This window comes from Mycetomoellerius zeteki, unplaced genomic scaffold (genome assembly GCF_001594055.1).
Source record: "Mycetomoellerius zeteki isolate Tzet28-1 unplaced genomic scaffold, Tzet1.0 scaffold223, whole genome shotgun sequence".
Classification (NCBI taxonomy): domain Eukaryota; kingdom Metazoa; phylum Arthropoda; class Insecta; order Hymenoptera; family Formicidae; genus Mycetomoellerius; species Mycetomoellerius zeteki.
The window spans coordinates 662504-681989 of NW_017257198.1; the positions used below are offsets into that span (position 1 = coordinate 662504).

General features: G+C 31.5%; 2 protein-coding genes across 3 annotated transcripts; one reads left to right on the plus strand and one right to left on the minus strand.

Moving 5' to 3' along the window:
- The first annotated feature begins 3493 nt into the window (after positions 1-3493).
- Positions 3494-10867, plus strand: LOC108723166 (mini-chromosome maintenance complex-binding protein). Of its 2 annotated transcripts, none has more exons than XM_018448706.1 (9): positions 3494-3675; positions 4478-4752; positions 5270-5623; positions 5696-6021; positions 6103-6282; positions 6344-6587; positions 6663-6836; positions 6916-7106; positions 10701-10867. In XM_018448706.1, exons 1-9 carry the CDS (start codon positions 3669-3671, stop codon positions 10771-10773), a joined length of 1824 nt encoding a protein of 607 aa, XP_018304208.1. In that variant the 5' UTR covers positions 3494-3668; the 3' UTR covers positions 10774-10867. The 2 variants fall into 2 exon arrangements, with proteins under 2 accessions (XP_018304208.1, XP_018304209.1); XM_018448707.1 differs by lacking the exon at positions 10701-10867 and adding an exon at positions 8434-8510.
- On the minus strand, positions 8440-19017 carry Ip6k (Inositol hexakisphosphate kinase). The gene is made up of 5 exons (XM_018448709.1): positions 18500-19017; positions 13580-13655; positions 13102-13258; positions 9141-9365; positions 8440-8688 (listed from the first exon to the last, which is right to left on the minus strand). The coding sequence occupies exons 1-5, from the start codon at positions 18571-18573 to the stop codon at positions 8459-8461; spliced, it is 762 nt and encodes a 253-aa protein (XP_018304211.1). The 5' UTR covers positions 18574-19017; the 3' UTR covers positions 8440-8458.
- Between the last annotated feature and the right edge of the window lie 469 nt (positions 19018-19486).

The following is a 19486-nucleotide window of genomic DNA, read 5'->3' on the forward strand; positions in this document are numbered from 1 at the left end:
CTCCCGAAACAAACGCGCGACGCGACGAACCGGCTGCGGTTCGTTCACTTTCAATTAAATCGGCGACGGTAGGTACGTTAGCTTCCCTGTTGTTGGATTTTTGCACAAAGAGAACGATTTTACTCAATATCTAAAAATTTATCTAGACATATCGTTCAGATAGATCCGAAAATTTTTAAATACTTGAGAAAAATTGTTCTTTTCGCGTATATCCTCTAGGTACTGAGCCCTCTCACCACGTCAAGGTCGTACCCGTGAGAGGGAAACTATCATCTGAAAAATGTATACACTATATACACTTATTATCTATATTACTATGCAATTACCGATTAACTTTTAGAAATGAATATCAAGCACACATCAATTCATCATCATTAAGAAATAAATTCAGAGCAGATAGGACTGAATCTCTTAAATTATTAAGGCGTCTGTAAGATATTATTAGAGTCAATGGAAGGAGCTAGAGATTTTAATAAAAGAGATATATTTCTTTTATTATCGACAAATAGTTCCAAAGTTACGTTCAATTTTTTATACGCATCATATCACAAAAGATGCGCGAAAACGAAAAATTAATTAATTAAATTATTAATTATATAAACTGTATTAATTGTCAAAGTAGGAATCGCATAAATTGCGTTATTTGCATGAGAGCGTTTATTAACGAAGCTTTTTTGTGAGTCGTGTGATACCGTTCGAATTATAATCGAAAGTTATACTCAGGCGAGACAAAAATTTTATGTTAAACAGAAATAATTTTCCGTAATTATCGCGAAATAGTAATAAATTGTTTTCCATCGCGGTTAGATTCTAAATGAATGAACCGTACGAAATATGTATTCCGTGATACATGTTATTTCGATCGTTTTATGAATAATTAATTGTGCGAACTAGTAATCATATACTGTGAATATTCATAAAGTTATATGTACGACGTTTCGTATTATATCTGGCGTTTGTCACGATTACGTTTCAAACAGAAATGTGAAGAAGAGCGGCACGCAACATGGCTACCTGCCTGTATGAGCCTCGATAATGGAATGACTGCGCGATAACTTCGCATAAACGTGACGCGCGTCGAGTCTCGCCGCCTCTTCCGCGCCAAAATAATCCCCAAGGTCGCGCGCCGATTTTCTAACTGTCGAAATTTAACGCATATTATAAAATAAGTAAAATAATCTGTTCGTTACATTTTTAATATTCTCCATGAATGAACAGGCTTTATTGCACGGTTTTTGCTTTATTTCTTGGATTCGTTACGCACACAACTTATCTATATTTTAAATATTCAAATTGTATTACGTTAAGCGACTATTAGTTTGTAATAACTTTTTGTTACACGAAATCTGTGCAATGTACGCTATATTTTCAACAAAAGATTTACGTATTGTGGCTTTTTATTAACTTTAAACCATTTAATATTGTCATTCACGTCTTATTTCGCTTTCTCTTATTCTGGGAAAAGTAATACGTAAATTATATTTTATCTTTAAATGTATATAAATGCTATTTATACACATTATTCTATTTATTCAAGTTGTTATATATGATTTAAAAAATGTTTGCATTTATCTTTATTTAAAGGATGTTCTAATAACATATTATTAATCTTTATTTAAATGTAAATCAAAGAGAGCAATAAAAATTGAATTAAATGTTGAGATGTCAAAAATATTTTATGTTAACAATTATGTAAAAAAAACCACTTGTTACGTCTTGTCAGCACATTAATTGATATGAAATATTTAAAATTATAAAATAAACGTCAAATATATTTTTCGTTGTACACCACGATTTAATTACAATATCACATTACGATATCACAACTTCTCGCGCCGTTAAAATTAAATTGCTGAATTCTTAGAAAATCGATATAAGAAATTATTTCATTAATTCCACGACGAAATACTAATTGAATTTTACTTTATTTCACGTAATATAATCAAATTAACAATATTCAAGGCTCGGTCGTATTTAAAAAATAAAATTATTTAAAATATATATTTTTAATAAAAGAGAGAGAGAGAGAGAGAGAAAGGTAAAAGAGTTATTTATAATTTATTATTTTAAATAACTTCTTCTTACCTATTTCTTAATTATATATTTTTAATATGTTTTCGGAACTTATTTTATATATATTTTTTAAATAAGTCGTATTAGTTGGGGATCGATCGTATTAAAAACAATTTTATTTAAAATATATATTTTAAATTAAAAAAATTAAATATTCAGTATTTCTTATTTAAAATTTTATCTGATGTATTTCTTAATTAATCTTTCAAATGAGTTTTTGAAATCTAAAGTACGACGTTTCGTATTATTTGTCGCAAATACGTTTCCAAAAATGTGAAGAAGAGCACGCGGCACAGCTATACCCTATCTGTTCGAGCCTCGGTAAGAGAATGACTGCGCGATAACTTTGCATAAACGTGACGCGCCGCATCTCGCCGCCCGTCCGCCCTTCCACGCAAAAACAATTAGCAAGGTCGTGCGCCGATTTTCTAACTGTCGAAATTTAACGCATGTTACAAAATAACTAATCTATTCGTTACATTTTTAATATTCTCCGATGAATAGTCTTTATTGCACAATTTTTGCTTTACTTCGTTACACACACAATTTATCTAAATATTAGATATTTCAAATTATGTTACAATAAGCGATTATTAGTTTGTAATAACTTTTTGTTACACGAAATCCTTGCAATGTACGCAATATTTTTAACAATGGGTTGACGCATTGTGGCTTTTTGTTACTTTTGAATCGTTTAATTCTGTCATTTTCGTCTTTTTCTGCATTCTTAATATGGGAAAAGTAATAAGTAAATTATATTTAAATTATAATAATATTTCTAAATGTATATATAATATCTGGAAAAAAGTGTTTCATATTTAATTATGTATATATAATTATATATAAAATATATCCATATATATAATATTTTTTCTCGGGTATGAATGCTATTTATACCCATTATTATATATTTAATCCAAAAACTGTTTTATATTTTAAAAAATATTTGCATTTATTTTCATTTAAAAAATGTATAACTTATTATTAATCTTTATTTAAGTGTAATAAATTATCAAAGAGAGAGAGTAATAAAAATTGAGATAGAATGTCGAGATGTCAAAAACGCTTCACGTGAGCAATTATGTAAAAAAACCACTTGTCTTGCCTTTTGTCAGCACATTAAGTAATTAATACGAATTATTTGAAATTATAAAATAAATGTCAAATATATGTTCTTCGATGTACTGCAATATAATTACGGTGTCACATTAAACGACTCGTGCCGCTAAAACTAAACTGCTGAGTTCTGAGAAAATCGATACATCCATTTCTTCAGAGGGCAGTAGTGCGCGGAGGCATTTTTGCGGTTGACAGGAAAAAGGCTGTCGTGTCCTCTCTCAGATTTTTCTCTGGTTACAGACTATACAGCTGCCCTCTAAAAAAAAAGTCTTCAGCGCCACCTGGAGTTGTCACAAATGTCGCACTATTGCAAGTGGGGATCTCATGATCTACGTTTTGCCGCCAAATTTTTGCGCTTTGTTGATCTTTGTTGAATCGAGAACGAGAAGAACGAGGAATTTAATCTTGCGGAGACTCATCAGCTTATATCTCTCCATTGATTTTACTTATACTGGGAGATAACACATTTTTGCAAGATGACATGTATGTATACACGAGAAATTAATACACTGCTGTTGAATTTTTTCGATCACATGTCATATTTTGAGTAAAACTAATGTATATTTAGATTTTCTTTTTGAAAGAAAAAAAGGGACGTACAAAAAACGTAAAGAGATGTACAAAACGCAATTTTATATGTTGAAATATGCAGGAAATTTTTGCATTGTGCAAGGTTAAAGAAATTCCTTTGTTTTACTATATTATATGTTTGTTTTTTTTATTGCTGAACGTATTGTGGAATTATTTGGAATGGAATTATTGTGATCGGAATTTTTCAATTATTCCCTAGATTTCTGTTGCGTTTTCTAAAAAAAACTAATAATTCCGACCAGAATCTATTCAGATTTGTTCCATAAAAGATACTCATGTCACTCATAATTGTACTACAACTTTCCTTTTCACATTCGTTAATTTTCAAATCTTTATCTGTTTTACTTTAAATAATACAAATGGTACATATTCAGTTGTAAAAACAGATCTAATGGTTGCTTTCTAACAAAAGATAAATGATACATTAATTGTGTTCAGCAGAAAAAGCAGCTTTGCAACCATTGTAAAATTCTTTAATATAATTGGTTTATGTATTTAGATTCTCAGTGAGAAACTCTAAGAGCAAGACTAATTATATAAAAGAATTTTACAATCCAGAGCTGCTTTCTCTGTCGAACATAGCCATATTATATCCTTGTTGTTTGCCAGTATTAAACAAGGATGATTAGTTTACTGTGTTACACTAGAGCTTTTGCTGAAAAGCATTCTTTATATAGAATTTTTTTTATTCTAGCGGTTGAAGTAAGAGATTGGACACCTGAATACTATGTCTCAAATCAATCGAACTGTCAGGAGATTTTAAAAAGTCCAGATATACTGACGAAAATACCTTTATTAAACAATGCTCAATTGCACGACATCAAAGACAAAGAATTGGTGAGATTCCGAGGGATGATACAGGATATGTACAATCCTGAGTATTATTTTAAACAATACGAAGTGAAGAACACAAACACTGGGGAGAGTGACATTAGATGTGGAATGTACATGGATGCAGCTCGATGTCTGGTAAATTATCTCTGTTTTATCCTTCTATGGAAGGAATATATGTATTCTGTAGAACTATTATGTGACTCTGTAGAGATGTTGCATTAGGTCTATTCTTTTTAGCTAAAGTTCTTGTATGGTTTATCTTTTTTTTTTCTCGACGGAGAGAAAAAGAGAAAAGATGAACTGTACAAGAAGTTTAGCTAAAAAAATAGGCCTTTTATAAGAAAATAAGCCTCTTATCTCTGTTCCCATATGAGCAGTGGATACGAAGCAGGGTCTAGATTAAAAAAATATGCAGTTCAGGTGTGGGATGCTTTGAGAACAGCTTATCTCATGTATAATACTGCATACATTATTGCTAGGATGTAAGATTATTTATAGATGTCATAAGAATATGCTATGCATTTTTATGAATATATTCAATTCTTTCTATCTGAGCATAGAAGCTAAGATTAGGAAAGTGTAGTCTACACTTAGTATGTTTCCGATATTTTTATACAGTGTAAGTAATTTATTAACTTTTATTTCGATACAGCCGCACGAAGAAATTTTATTATATTCCAAGAATAATCAAAACTCGGAAAGACAAACTTATGTCATGATCTCTATACCTGGATTAAATGACTGGGCAAAAGAAGAGAGCATGAACACACAGGCACCTCATACAATGATACACAATGACAGTACCAATAAAAGGAGTCTAGATGATAACGACTTAGAGGAAATGGACTGTTCGGAACCTGTTACTAAAAAAGAGAAAGTCTCTGCAGATAATGATGTAAATACGACCGATGCTGAAGGTAGTGCAAAAGTTCAAAGTGTGTTATCAGAAGATCACATATTGAACTTTCCAATTCCAATCGATGGTGGAAAAGCTTGTATAGTAAAGGTAAATTATTTTTTTAAAAAACTCAATATATATTTTTTTTCAATTGATATTATTATAATGCATTCTTTTTAGCTTTACAATGGGACTGTCTTAAAATTGAACCAAGTTATAGATGTAATAGGATTTATATCGTTGGATCCATTATTAAGTACAATTCAAAGTTCCGATGATGAGATGAACGAAGCCGAAATACAAACTCATAATCCACCAACTTCTCTAGTACCTCGGCTACACGCAGTAAAAATAATTGAGCTTACAAAATCTAAAATTGTAAATGCTCCGGAAATTATATCTAAAGCACAGCTCATTAGAGGTGATTTGCATATAATATTGAGTCAGTTGCTGTTTGGAGATACTTTAGCTGCGGATTACTTGATATGCCACTTGCTTTCTACAGTGTATGCATTTTGTTTTAATACGTTCATAGAAATGTACATATTTACCTGTATTCGTCATGTTATACTTTATAATATTTTTAGGTATACGAGGAGAGAATTTGTTTGTCTCGGTGCATTTCCGCTGAATATAACGAATTTTCCAGCGAATAAATTTAAGACTTTTCCAAAGGAGTTTTATAACTTTTTAAGATTATTTGTAAACAAAAGCCACTTTTTGGAAATAACTTTGGAGAATTTGAATGAACTAGCTTTAATCCCGAAGTAAGTTTATCTTATTGAATGCACGTATGTCAGTGAATAAATTTGCATTGTTTATTTTTAGGAAGGATTACGAATGTAATAGACTGACAAGTGGTATTCTCCAACTAAGCAATAACACGCACCTTGTATTAGACGAGACAAGCTTAACCCCTGGTACACTTACTGCAACTGGCAGGGAGAATTATAAAGCTCTCTCCGATCTACTTATGTTTCAAAAACTGAAATACGACTTCCAGTTTTATACAATAGAATACGAAACGGACATTCCAATTCTAATCTTTTCTGACGTGAAATCGTTCATTCCTGTAAGTATTTATTTACAGGATAAAAAATATTACTTTTTCTGAATGAATATTAATTAGTTAAATGTTCATTTATAGTGTCCTATGCAAATTGTTTTAAATGTTGATGCAGACACGGAAAATTTATACAGTCAGGTAATTGAAGCTGCACATCAGTATTTAAAAGATGATAATCGATTAGTTAATATTCGGCAATACATAGAAACCTTGAAGCATACAGGATCTTTCAATTTTAACGGAGAAATGGCAAAAGTATGTCATATTTTGACACAAACATCTATATTCACTCAGTTTATTTTAATTTAATATATAATTTCTTTATTATATTCAGATCATTCAAGAAGATTTTGTGAAGTTACTCAATGAAAACAGGAATATAAATAGGGACAATCTACACGCACTGATGGTTTTCGCCAAGTTTATGACCTTATCTTATGGACAAACGGCGCTAGATATGGACCGCTGGAAGAACATTGTGCAGTTGGAAATGGAAAGAATGAGTAGGCTGCCACAGCGCAGAAGGTAATCGTCGAACCCAGGAAAGAATCATAATACCGAATGTACATCATATGATACTAATACAAATATTTATTTCCCATAAATCTTTCATAAATATCTTATTAGTGTAATGTAAAAATTATACTATTTTATATATATATATATACATTTTTATATTGTTCATTACTTTATTAAATAGGACGGAAGTTTAAGATTCAGTTTGTATTTACACAGGCAAAGATCACATGGTTATACTTTAGCAAATAAACATTTACGATTAAGTATCATGCGCTTTAGAATGTTGTTTAGCATGTACATCGGCTATAATCCATTTCGTAAATTTTAAAGTTTAGACGTACGTCTTCCTTTATTTGAGCCGAAATGGAACTAGCATGTATACGTATATATTAATCGTTTCTATCCATTTCTTTGAAAATATTTCCCAGTAGAAATATTCCCAAAAATTGTATTCTTTCCATGTTTTGAATGTGAAAAGATCGTGTACATGTATATACGTACGTGGTGCATGTATGTGCAGAAATTTATTGAACATTGGAAGCTTAAAGCATTTGGAGTAATTCATGTATTTGTAGATTTATTTCTGCTGTAGATTTATTTCTACATGAACAAGTATCAAGATAAATACGTTTAATGATTCTCTAAATCACAATCTAGCTTGTTTCTCGATTATCATACTTCTTTTTGAAGATTAGTTGAGGAGAGCCCCTTGATTTAAAAATCTCTGTTTCATCTATTCAATATATTTCAATACATACATCTTCAAAAATTAATAAACTTATTACTTCGCGCAGGAATACATTTCCATACTTTAATAATTACGCTATCTGTTTCTAAATTCAAATAATCTATTGTAAATTATTTATGTTCGAAAATTAGGAAAGAGTGAAATCTATTAAGTATTACTCCTATAACTCAAAGTACTAGAATACAAAAAGTAATCCTTATATATTTTGGAACGCTTTCGTGATTCAAACATAAATAATTTTGCAACTAGATTATTCTCTAACATAATTATTTGTATTAACTCATTTCTTTCGATATTGTCAAAAAAAATAAGTAATGTAAAAACATTACTTATTTTCATTTACTCATTTTACATTAAGTACAACAAAGTCTGCATGGCAAAATTTCGGAAGTTATATGTTTGGAAATATTTTGTATCATACTTATAACATTTCCTAAATAGCAAGGTGATGTTTTAACATCAAGATATTATTAAGATGTCATTTGACATTACCTTGCTACTTGGGTTACTCTTACTACATTTATTGCTTTCAGTTTTTCTTCTCTAATGTCTAAACGCATTTTTATTTCATTTTGTATGCTGCAGTTAGAAACCATATTCCTGTGTCATCTTATGCACGCGTGTGTCCTGTTTCGTCGAGATACGCATTGTCAAGGACTCTCTCAACAGCGCTCATATCTTTAGTCCTACTGAGCCTTTCTTCACGTTCCCTTTGGACACGTTCTAATCCTTTTTTAGCGGCTTGAGCGTATCTCTTGGAAAGCGCGACTTCTCCCTTCGCTCCTGGAATGTGGCCTGTATAACCGACAATTGGCGGTCTTTCTGGGGAGACATGATAATCTGTAACGATAACAACAATGTATCAGTTCTTGAAATTTGATGCTTTAAGCGGGGAGCACAGACTCTTGCATAACGCATAACACGTAATGCATAAGAAAATGTACCAATCAAAGTCCTCCGTTTCCTTCCTTTCCATGAAATAAAGAATTCTGATTGATTGAATTTCTTATGCATTACATGTTATGCGTTATGCAAAAGTCTGTGCTCCCCGCTTTACTTTCATTTTCAATAGAATTTGAATTTTTCATTGTAACAAAGGCATTTTTGCTGCGAAAATTTTTATTTGTGTTTTTAAAAATAAAATTAATTTCTTATGCCATCTATTATCTTTTTAATTTTATATTTTTTATTTTAATACTTTGGAATAAACGATTAAGTAACCATATTGGAATAACATATCTGTTGTGTTGCTATATTAAATCTGAATAACAAATAATGTGAGTATGAAGTACCATAGGTCCTTCTGTCTTTGTCATGACCGTGATCGATCTCAATATCCACATTGTCGGTTCTCGCTCGGGATAGAAGATTTCTTGGATCTGTCCGCTCGGCATGAGCCCTCATCGCATCTCGTTGCGCTCTCAGTTTCATTTGTGCCTCGTGCCACTCTTTGGCACCAGCTTCCACAGCTCTCATGAAGGATAGACCAAATCTGTTGTTGAAACCAGGAATATATCCTGTGATAAATCAAAGAACAACGTCAAATATAAATCCCTTTGTGGAGGAATGCATTGTATAAGATATAAATGCGTCGATTCTCTCTAAAATGAAAAAAAAAAAATACATTTCTTAAGGTCGGTTGTTCTACTTTCGAATAAACCATATGGTAATTTATCTAATAGATAAAACAAAAAGTGAGAGAGAGAGAAAGAGAGAGAACGAGAAAGAGAATGAGTAAGCTGAAATTTATCGAGAGATAGAACAACTCAGCCAAAAAGAATTTCTGTAAGTTAATTTTGCAAATTAATTCTTAAGAGAAAGAGAGACTTCATATAACAATATACATTCAATAAGAAAAAAAAATATATGGTAAAATTGAAAGTATGAATTTTATCACATATACACAATTTTTTTGTACAGCCTTTGTACAGATCAATTTTATTAATAGCTTCTTATGCAGATTAATTTTATAGTATTATCAAAGTATTATCAAAAACAATTGCAACTTCATTAATCCAATTAAGAATTAAGATCCGACCGTGTAAATATATAATATACATACATTTGAGAGCGCCAATAATCGGTCAAAGTTAGATGTTATGAATATAATATATATTCTTAATTTTAAAAAATTTAATTATCTCAGATGTGACTGTGCGCCGAAACATTCGGACATTAACCACAATCGATCTCAGATGCTAATAATATTCATTAATCCAATAACGATATATTTTTTTTAATAAATAAAGAAAATTAAATTAAATTCGTCATATTTTTATAATAATTTAGTTGATCGCTCTTTATATACATATATCAATAGCAGTAATAATCACGCGAAATAATTATTTCTATAATCATGTATCTTTGCGGCACGTTTTGAATTTTCCGCCTAATCAGACTCAGAACGAATCGTCAGAACAAATAGAATAACAATAAGATTTGATGTATCGATTGCTTAATAATATACACATTTATTAATAATACACGGAATTTTAACGTCGAATTTCAATATACTGCCTTTCGATTATAAAGGGTGTCCCAAAATTAACGCAAGATTTGAATTTGCCGCTATTTTTGCAGTAAATTGTCGGCAACCCTGAAAAAAGAACAATTTGACAGCTGAGAGTTTAGGGTTAGTAAAAATGGAGCGTAAATAACCCTATCCTATGTACTTTATGATTCAATGAAAAAATAACAATCTAAAGACTAAAAACTGTGTTTTCTATTTAATTCAAATCTTGTGTTAATTTTGAGACACCCTTTAGGTCCGATTTTCAGGTTCATCTCAATTAGTCGTTAATTGACTTGCACCTGATATCGCACTGAAGTTGGCAACACTTTCAAATTTTCAGTGGGAAAACGTCGCGCGGTTGCAGACGTGGGACGGATCAGCGAATTGTGCAGTGCAGCGTCGTGACACGGTGAAATGTTTAATTAGTGAATACGATAGCAATTAACTCGGTTTTTGTTAACTGTGTAGTGTAAAATGGGCGTACATCACATCGTTGATCTCTTGAAACGCGATCTCTAGTTCGCGAGATTTCTTCGATCGAAATTATCGGAATCGGCGATCAGGCCGTTTTGCAAATGTTTTGCAAATGGCGTTTGCGGCGTCCTACGTAAATATATTCACTTTCCCAGTCGACACTAATTAAAGCAACGTAACATTTATGTTATAATTTTGCACTCAATAATAAATATAACAGTTAGTTACCATTGTCGAGTGTGAAATTATACGGGTTAGATTTTGATTCTTGCACTCGACTGCACAACTGCAAAAATACTTTCTTTCTCACTTTAGCCAAATATCAAGCATATATTTACCTATTTCATTTAAGTTCCAAAAGTTCATATATTAATTTAGCTATAGAAAACAAAGTTCATATAATAGATGATTTCTGTAATTATTCTGCTTATAAAAATATTAAGATATAAAAAAAAATCATTAATTTACGAGATAATTTTTTTTGGCACATATTGACATAAAATACTAAGGTCGGTTATTCATAATCGGTTGTTATTTCAAGACCATCTTAAGTGATGTCTTAAGACTACTTAAGACAGCCTGAAATATAAGAATCGACTATGAATACCGGCCTAAATATTCATGAACTATTGATTTTTAAATAATCTTACTTTAATACTTTTAATACAATAGAATATTGAGATAAATCAATTGGAGTAAAGGAGATATATAATTGCTTTGAAAAAATATGTGGGCAAAGAGGATAATTTTTTAAGTAAGCAATTATATGTGTGTGTTTTCTTTACACCAATTAATTTGTCTCATTATTCTGTTTATAAGAGTATTAAGGTATACGAACAGACCTCTTATAACATAGATGTTATGTTACTTTTAATAGTTTTAATTGGTGTCAACTGGGTTGTTCTAGCTCTACGTATATTTATACTATATACGAATCCATAATAATTTATTCGTTCATTATAATGTATCGCAATAAGATCGCTACGATAGGCGGCGATAACCGGCCTAAAAAACGCGATTACGTGCCCTTTGTGTCAACAGGTGCGGCATTCCCCCACAGCGAATGGCGTGAATTTAGGCACGCGTCCCGCGAACGGGTCGTTCTTCCGTCGTAACGTAGTGAATAAGTGGAAAATTATAGAAAAAAATGTGTCTTATTTCGGAAGTGCCATGCAGGAGAGGAGGAGGAGGCCAGGGAGGCATCGGACGGCGGAGCAACCGTGGGTAAGCATTTGTGATTCACTTAAAAAATTATTGTTATCTATGGAATGAGTAATTTTCTTGTTAAGAGAGTATTTATTCAGAGATAATCATTTCATAAAATGTTATTAATTTTTTGTACAATATTTAATATTTAATAATATATTTGTATATATATATATATATTTTACAGATTTTATTTATATATTTCAACCTTCGCTGCTGCGCATCGTACTGGTGAGCGTTTGATTATTTTTTATGTCAGTCTTTTGAAGCAATTAATTTGGGGAGGAAGAGTTACGTATATAAAAGTTTTTTCTTGATGATTAAATATATTTAAAAATGCAAATTTGCATTGGAAATAAAAAAGAAGATAAGTTATACAATATATGTATATATTGTTAAGGCATAATTAGTTTTGCGCACGATGCAATACGCAAACTACTAATTACCACGATTTAGGTCGCTTAGCGATGCTCACTAATAGTAATCGCGTGCATTGAAGGTCGTATCGAAGCAATTCTACGTCGGCAGTTTGAAGCGATAAAATAAGGATCTTAATCGGCGATTTCTATTTTGGATTGTTATTAGGCAATAAGTCTTTTGTAACGGGGAAAGGTTTGATGTAAGGTCATTTACGTGTATCCCAAATTTTCGAATTTCATAGTTAAATATTTTAACAATTAAAATGCAAAATTCAATTTTTGCCGAAATATATATAAAGCTTAAGTGGGTTAAAAGAAAAAATATTTTTATTTATTTTTCATTTTGAAAGTTTAATTTCAGAACTTTTTATCAATATAATCACAAAATATTGATCAATGTCTTGAAACGAAGCTTTTGAAACATAAAAAAGATATTTTTCTTCCTAATTGTAATTTACTAAGGTTTTTGTATTTCGGCAAGAATTAAATTTTACATTTTAATTGTTAAAATATTTAATATCACTTTATTAACACAAGAGCAATAATATATAAAATATTAATATCTCAACATTTTAACAATTATGTTTTTAAATTTACTTGCGATTAAAAGAATATTTGAAGGGATATCCTTTGCAATCTTACCGGTATATCCTAGAATGTACGGAGGTGCCTTGTACGATCCAGCTTCGTTAGGCCAATCTCTTCTGATTTCTTTATCCTGAAGAATTGGTAACTCGGCTTCTCTACCGGACTTTGGTCTATATGGTCCAGTCTTAAGAATCTTCTTTTCCAATAATTCCTGTGACAATAGGTTTGTTCTTTATTCCTGCACTACTTGAATTGATGCACACGGTGCAACAAGTTAAAGTGAAACAAATATACGTTTGTTTTGCTTTAACTTATTGCATCGTGTGCACCAGTTCAGACAGCGCAGGAATAAAAAACAGACCTAATATAAACACACGATACAAAATTAAACTTTTAACTGTGCAACTTGATTATTCGTAATATTTTGCGAGTATTAGACAATTCTTTTTGTTCAAGTTTCTCTATAAATAAGTACATCTCCCTCATTTTGAAATTTAATTTCCAGTTTTTTTTTTATATTTCCTCTCCTTACCTTCATTATCTCCTCCGTACTCGCTCCGAATCTCTTTCCAACGCGAAATTTGAGGGTGGGACAATGACCCGTGTACCTAAAAGTACGTGTAACTTGTAGTAAAGGTAGCATAGCATGAATTTTAAAATATAATAAATTTAAATGTAATGACACTGCTGCGTTCCTCAAAACTCTTAAAAAATCAAATTTTTCTTGAAGTAAGAAATCGTACTAGTATTATGATACGTTGTTTTACTATTGTGACAGAGCGACAGACATTACGACAAGTCAACTATGTAATGTTTGATGCAAGATTTTTCGATCAATTTGCAGTCTATTTTTCCATGACCAAAATATGGTAAAGAAATATAGTGAACGACAGTGTAGCGTGCACAATTATGACCTATTACGTGAACATGTTATACCCATTTTTCTGTCTAGCGAAACGTATCTAATACCTCACAATTAGATATCTTATGTGATATATCTATGTATGTATATACGGGGTATATATTCTTCGTTAGAATCTATACTCGTATTGCTACTTACTACGACGGTGTAGAATACAATAAAATATACATATTCCGGGAAAAAATGCATACTTGCACGCGAGGTATACTTGCTTACTTATTGTAACTTCTATATTAAGTATACCGTGAATAATTAAAATAGCAAATAGCATAATTCAGAAAAATCGAGATCAGTGAATCTTAAGATAAAGAACGTGGACTGTACTGAGAAAAACAGTTGTTAATTTGATTAAATTAATTAAGTTTATTTTTTGTTGAAGAATGTATATATTTAAGTCAATTATAATATAATAATATAATTATAATATAATAATATAAATATATAAATATATACATCTAACGAAAAAAATAAAGACTAAACTAAACCAATTTAGTCAAGTTGACAACTTTTTTCTTAGAATATAGAATAACATATGTATTGTTAAAAGATTAAAGTATATGTTTTAATTATTTCATCACAAAACTTTTCAGAAATATTTTTACGATCCGAAAATGTTTTCGGTCACTTGTCCTGCAATTTATTGGTCGACTGTGTGGACATCGCTTTAAATGCTTCTGAGAGAATGACACGATCACGGCCGATCCCTAAATAAAGTAATCGCAGAACCGTAAAAGCGGACTACCGGTGACCCAGTAAATGGAGCCTTCACTTTGTAGCGGTCACGGTGGGATAACCAGCTGAAGTCACTCCTACACGGTTGTCACGAGTCTCGACTATTAAGATCTGCATTAAATCGTATCTGGGTCGTTGAACCATCTTACCGTGTCTATATCACAAGATCAGTGTCAAGAAAGTGAAGTCTCTCGGTAGCTAGCAGATCGTTTGAAACGTTATTGTTATAAGGAAAGGATGGTTTTGCTAAAGTGTCTAAAAATTTAGCTAAATACAAATCTAAAAATAATTTTGCTGAACCATCAAAATCATTAGAATAGAATTTATCTTCAATACGTACCAAGAAGGACTTATAGTTCATTTATGATCTTACTTCACTTATCTATCCATACTTTTATCGCGCTTAGAATAATTATATAGAGTACTCAAACTGATTGCTAGAATATCAAAGCTTTTTGCATCCTATGCTTGAGATTACTATGTAATTATTTTAATAGTCCAACAAAATTATTTTCAAATCTATGTCTAGTTAACTTTGTAGACATTTTAGCAAAATTGTTTTTTTCCATGCAAGTTTCTTCGTATTTAAATGTACAAGTTTTACTTCTTTCTTATTGCATCTCCAATAAGTGTTTCTTCGAGAAAAGCTTCTTTTATAATCTAAAAATTACTACTATTATTAATATTCTAAAGAAAAAGTTCAAGATTTTACTATTGAATCCGAGATCGATGGTTTTTAGAGACTTTCTTTCCGTTTTAAGATGCAAGTGAAAATTAGATCTTTTTATGAAAAAGAAGTTCTCGATAACCAACTTGCTATCGGTTATTTCTTGCTACCCATTTTTGTCGTAATGAGAAAGGTATAATAGCATAGATCTGACGGAAATAGTTAATTGGGGCGTTTCTGTTTTTCTCAGACAACACCTTTTCTCTCAAGCAACTCGTCCGTTTCGATCCGTGTCTTTTCTCACTCGGATCGATATGCCGGAACTAAGGTAAATCATGATAAATAGTTCGAGGTGATTCGCCATACAGAAGGGTAGTTTTGCGCGTGATATAGCTTTTATAGTGGGGACGTGGGGGTGTAAATTGGCACGGTACCAACCGCGGTACCACTGCTTTCGAGGTCAATACTTCGGGTATGCACGCTTCCGGTGGGTCATCCGGTGATCTAGTTCGAATGCGATATACATATAATCTGAAAATCGAGACACATATGCTACTTCGATTTTCTTGTCCGATGTCCGTGCGATCAGTAAATATTGCGAATGCATAATGCATTTGATGCAATATATGTATATGTATATTATAAGAGAGGTCGCTTTACTGCGGTTGATTTTTCGCTTATCATCATAGTATTAGTTGATATTCAGAATCCTAATTATATTACGTTGAATATCAAAGATTTATAGGTATATCTGCATAAAAGAAAATCTTATTTTAAGTTTCACATATTAATCTCTCTTTATAATATTTAATGTATCTCATAAAAGCTTTTGCACTATTAAAATTTTATAAAAATTTTAAATAGATCAAACTGAAATCAACATTTTTGGAACATCTTCAATTTTCAAAAATCATAAATTAAAGTATTACTCTCTCTCTCTCTCTCTCTCCCCTCTCTCTAATTAAGAAATTCTAAATTTCATTTTTATTCATCGTAGAAATTCGCTGTAATTTTTATAATTGATATCTTATATTCTCTAATTAATTGTTTTTATATTCATAAATTAATTAATTAGCTTACAAAAATTAATGATATACATAATAATAAATAATTCGCAATCGTTTGCGATATATTATATATATATATTATTCTTATATTTATTTTTATTTAAGTTTTAAGATATACTATAATATCACGTAATTTCCAAATATCAAATTTTCTAATGTCAAATTAGGCATTTAATTTCATAGCCGATGTCAGCAAACTTCATTAGTGGTTTAAATATCGTTTCTGCGGTTTCTATTTGATTGAAGATCGAATCGCTTAGAATTAGATCATTTAGAATCATTTGCGAAGAAAAAAATTAGATTTGATCTCTGTGCAGAACAAGCGTGATTTTATTGAAAATCCTTCGATCAGATGTGGTTTCCTTGTAGAATCAATTTCACGCTTTCTGCGTTTTTGTCAAGTTTATAAAGACTAAACGTTCTATTTAGATTATCACTCATTTAAATATTATTCCAATAAATACAATTTTTAATGCTATAAATACGAAATATTTCATGAAATATTTTACGTAAAATAAAATAAATTTTAGATTTGAAAGCAATGAAAGGAATAGCGAAAAAAATAAAAAGAGAATTGTAACAAACTATAATTTTCATCGCAATAAATTAAAAAAAAGATTTCAAATTTTTTAATTAGAAATAATTATAAACATTAATTAATATTTATCTAATTATTCCCGTTAATTACTGTAAACTTATTTATACTACCGCTAATAAACACGGAGATTTTTCCTGAATTTAGAATTTTATTGAACTTAATGCTCACACTTAATTATATGTATGTTGCTTATAGCCACTTATTCACGAACAAATAATGTGTATGTGTGTGTGGGTATTAAATATTCTTTTCATATATTTTATATCTGTATTTTAATATGATTGCGTGTACAGAGTTATGATATCGTTATGCGCATACAATCCAGCATAAAAACTGATTGTAAAATTTAAACTTTCTTTAAAGAAGTAATGATATTAATATCGTGGTGTATTATTAATTCACGCGATTTAACGGAGTTATTACGATTGCACATACATACAGAGCATATATTATTTTTGTTATTACCACCATTTTTCTCTTGAGAAGCGTATTATTTCGCAATTTTCATTACGTCTATAATAATAAATAAATGAATATTTAGATGTATATTTTCATAATAACTTTCTACTATAAGTGAAATTATGTACATATATTTGCATGAAAGATAGGACAGTTTTTATATATGCGACGCTTTCATTTATAATTGAAAATATAAAACCAGCGTAAAAATAAAAAAGATACGAGAAAGTTGACGCTCATTTATCGAGTAGATTTTTTTTTACTTATTATCGAGTCGTTCATCGAGAAATTTGTCGATGATCAATGAAAAGTTGTTGTGCATGTGTCGCGTACAATATCCATTTAATTACGAACAGTTGTTTGACGCCATGCCTCTGCATTACGCAATGCTAACGAGATATTTAGTGCCTGTCATAACGATGCTGTAAATTCAATTAGATTCTTGTAATCGTTAAACTAATTCTAGCGATAAAGTTTTTGTCACCAAAAACAACGTTGCATTATTAATTTCTTGTTCCTAACGATATATTGAACGGTCCATCACTTTCTAAATTTTATTTTACTTTTATATTTGATTAAAGTATCTCAATAATAATTCGCAATCACCGAATTTATCGAGAGTATTTCAATATGAAACACAAATGTCTTCACATGACATAATACTGAGAGAAAAAACTGATTGCAGTTATCATAATTTACCCATAATTATTTTGGCAGCATTATGAATATAATTATTACTAACATTATAGCAGTAATAACTATAAAAATGAAGCTTCTAATCATAATTATTATACTATACAATTATAATCACAAATATCAAACACTTTTCTCTCAGTAAACATCGAGATAAACATGCATTAAATCAGTAAGTCTTCAGTTTTGTAATAAACGTAAACAAGATGTAGGAGGAATCGATGAACAAAAGAGAAGTGGTTGTAATCGCGAATTAATCACGGATTGAAAGCAATAAATGGAGCATTTAATTGATCATTGACAGATGCACTTACCCGGGTAAATGAGCGCCATAGCTCTGCCTGAAGAATTGCTTCCTCTGCTCCTCGCACATCGCGTCGAACACCATTTTTTCTATCGATCCTTATCACGTGCAGTCGTAAATGAGTCACAACGCGACGACGCTCAACGAGATTCTCGATCTGAGATTTCCTCTCTTCATATTTTTCTCCTGTTTTTTTTCCGTGATTGAATATGCGTTTCTACCGGAGCATAATATGCCCTCTTTTTATCGTTTACAATATTCTTCTTATCCTATATGTTCATCGTATACTCGGCGAAAATCCTCTCGTCATCCGTTCTTCATTCGCTCGATCGTTTGCAGTTTGCGACGGTCGATCACCATCGAGGAGCGCATCCGTCGTCAATTAGTATCGATCCGAAATCTTCCGTCTGTACCGCAGCTGGAATCGCTCTCCGAGCGATCGTTAAGACCGCATTAGGGGGATCATCAACCGTTCCGTCGAACGTTGCGCGACCGTGCCGAGGATGATCGCCGACTGGAAGCGATCGGGCCGTCCGCCGCTCGATCCACGGTTGGCTGGGAGGGATCGATCGATCGAGGATCCTAACGTCGGTTCCGACGGCGATCGCGCGAACCGTTGCACACGCGGCCGGCGCGTCAGTGAAACAATACTGTATATAGCCGAAGATACATAGTGCTGCAAGCCGTGTCCTACTAAAGACGCCCCTCCATTTCAGCGCACCGCCCTTTAAAGGGTTCGACACACCATCAGAGTCATGTCAGCGCATATCCGTACCGCTCAATCGTGCGGAACGGCCGCGGCTTTGGTACACGTGATTGTAGGATTCACCCTCGGATTCACCCTTAAACGCGTTATCGGTCGTTAACTCCTTGCTATGCCTCGAGTCGGCGTAATGATTTAGGAGACACTGTTAAAATCGTTGTGTCAAGTTATATCCAATTTGATTGATTTTTAATCATACTTATAGGTTCGTCACTGTTCCTATTCTATTAATTA

Excerpts from the sequence above, each read along its gene's own strand:
- LOC108723166 (XM_018448706.1), top strand. Across the intron at positions 6,837-6,915 it reads TTAACGGAGAAATGGCAAAA|ATCATTCAAGAAGATTTTGT; the intron begins GTATGTCATATT and ends TATTATATTCAG. Across the intron at positions 7,107-10,700 it reads AGGCTGCCACAGCGCAGAAG|TGGGAAAACGTCGCGCGGTT; the intron begins GTAATCGTCGAA and ends TCAAATTTTCAG.
- Ip6k (XM_018448709.1), bottom strand. The coding sequence starts at position 18,573 with ATGGTGTTCGACGCGATGTGCGAGGAGCAGAGGAAGCAATTCTTCAGG. Across the intron at positions 13,656-18,499 it reads TATGGCGCTCATTTACCCGG|GTACACGGGTCATTGTCCCA; the intron begins GTAAGTGCATCT and ends ACGTACTTTTAG. Across the intron at positions 13,259-13,579 it reads GTACGGAGGAGATAATGAAG|GAATTATTGGAAAAGAAGAT; the intron begins GTAAGGAGAGGA and ends CTATTGTCACAG.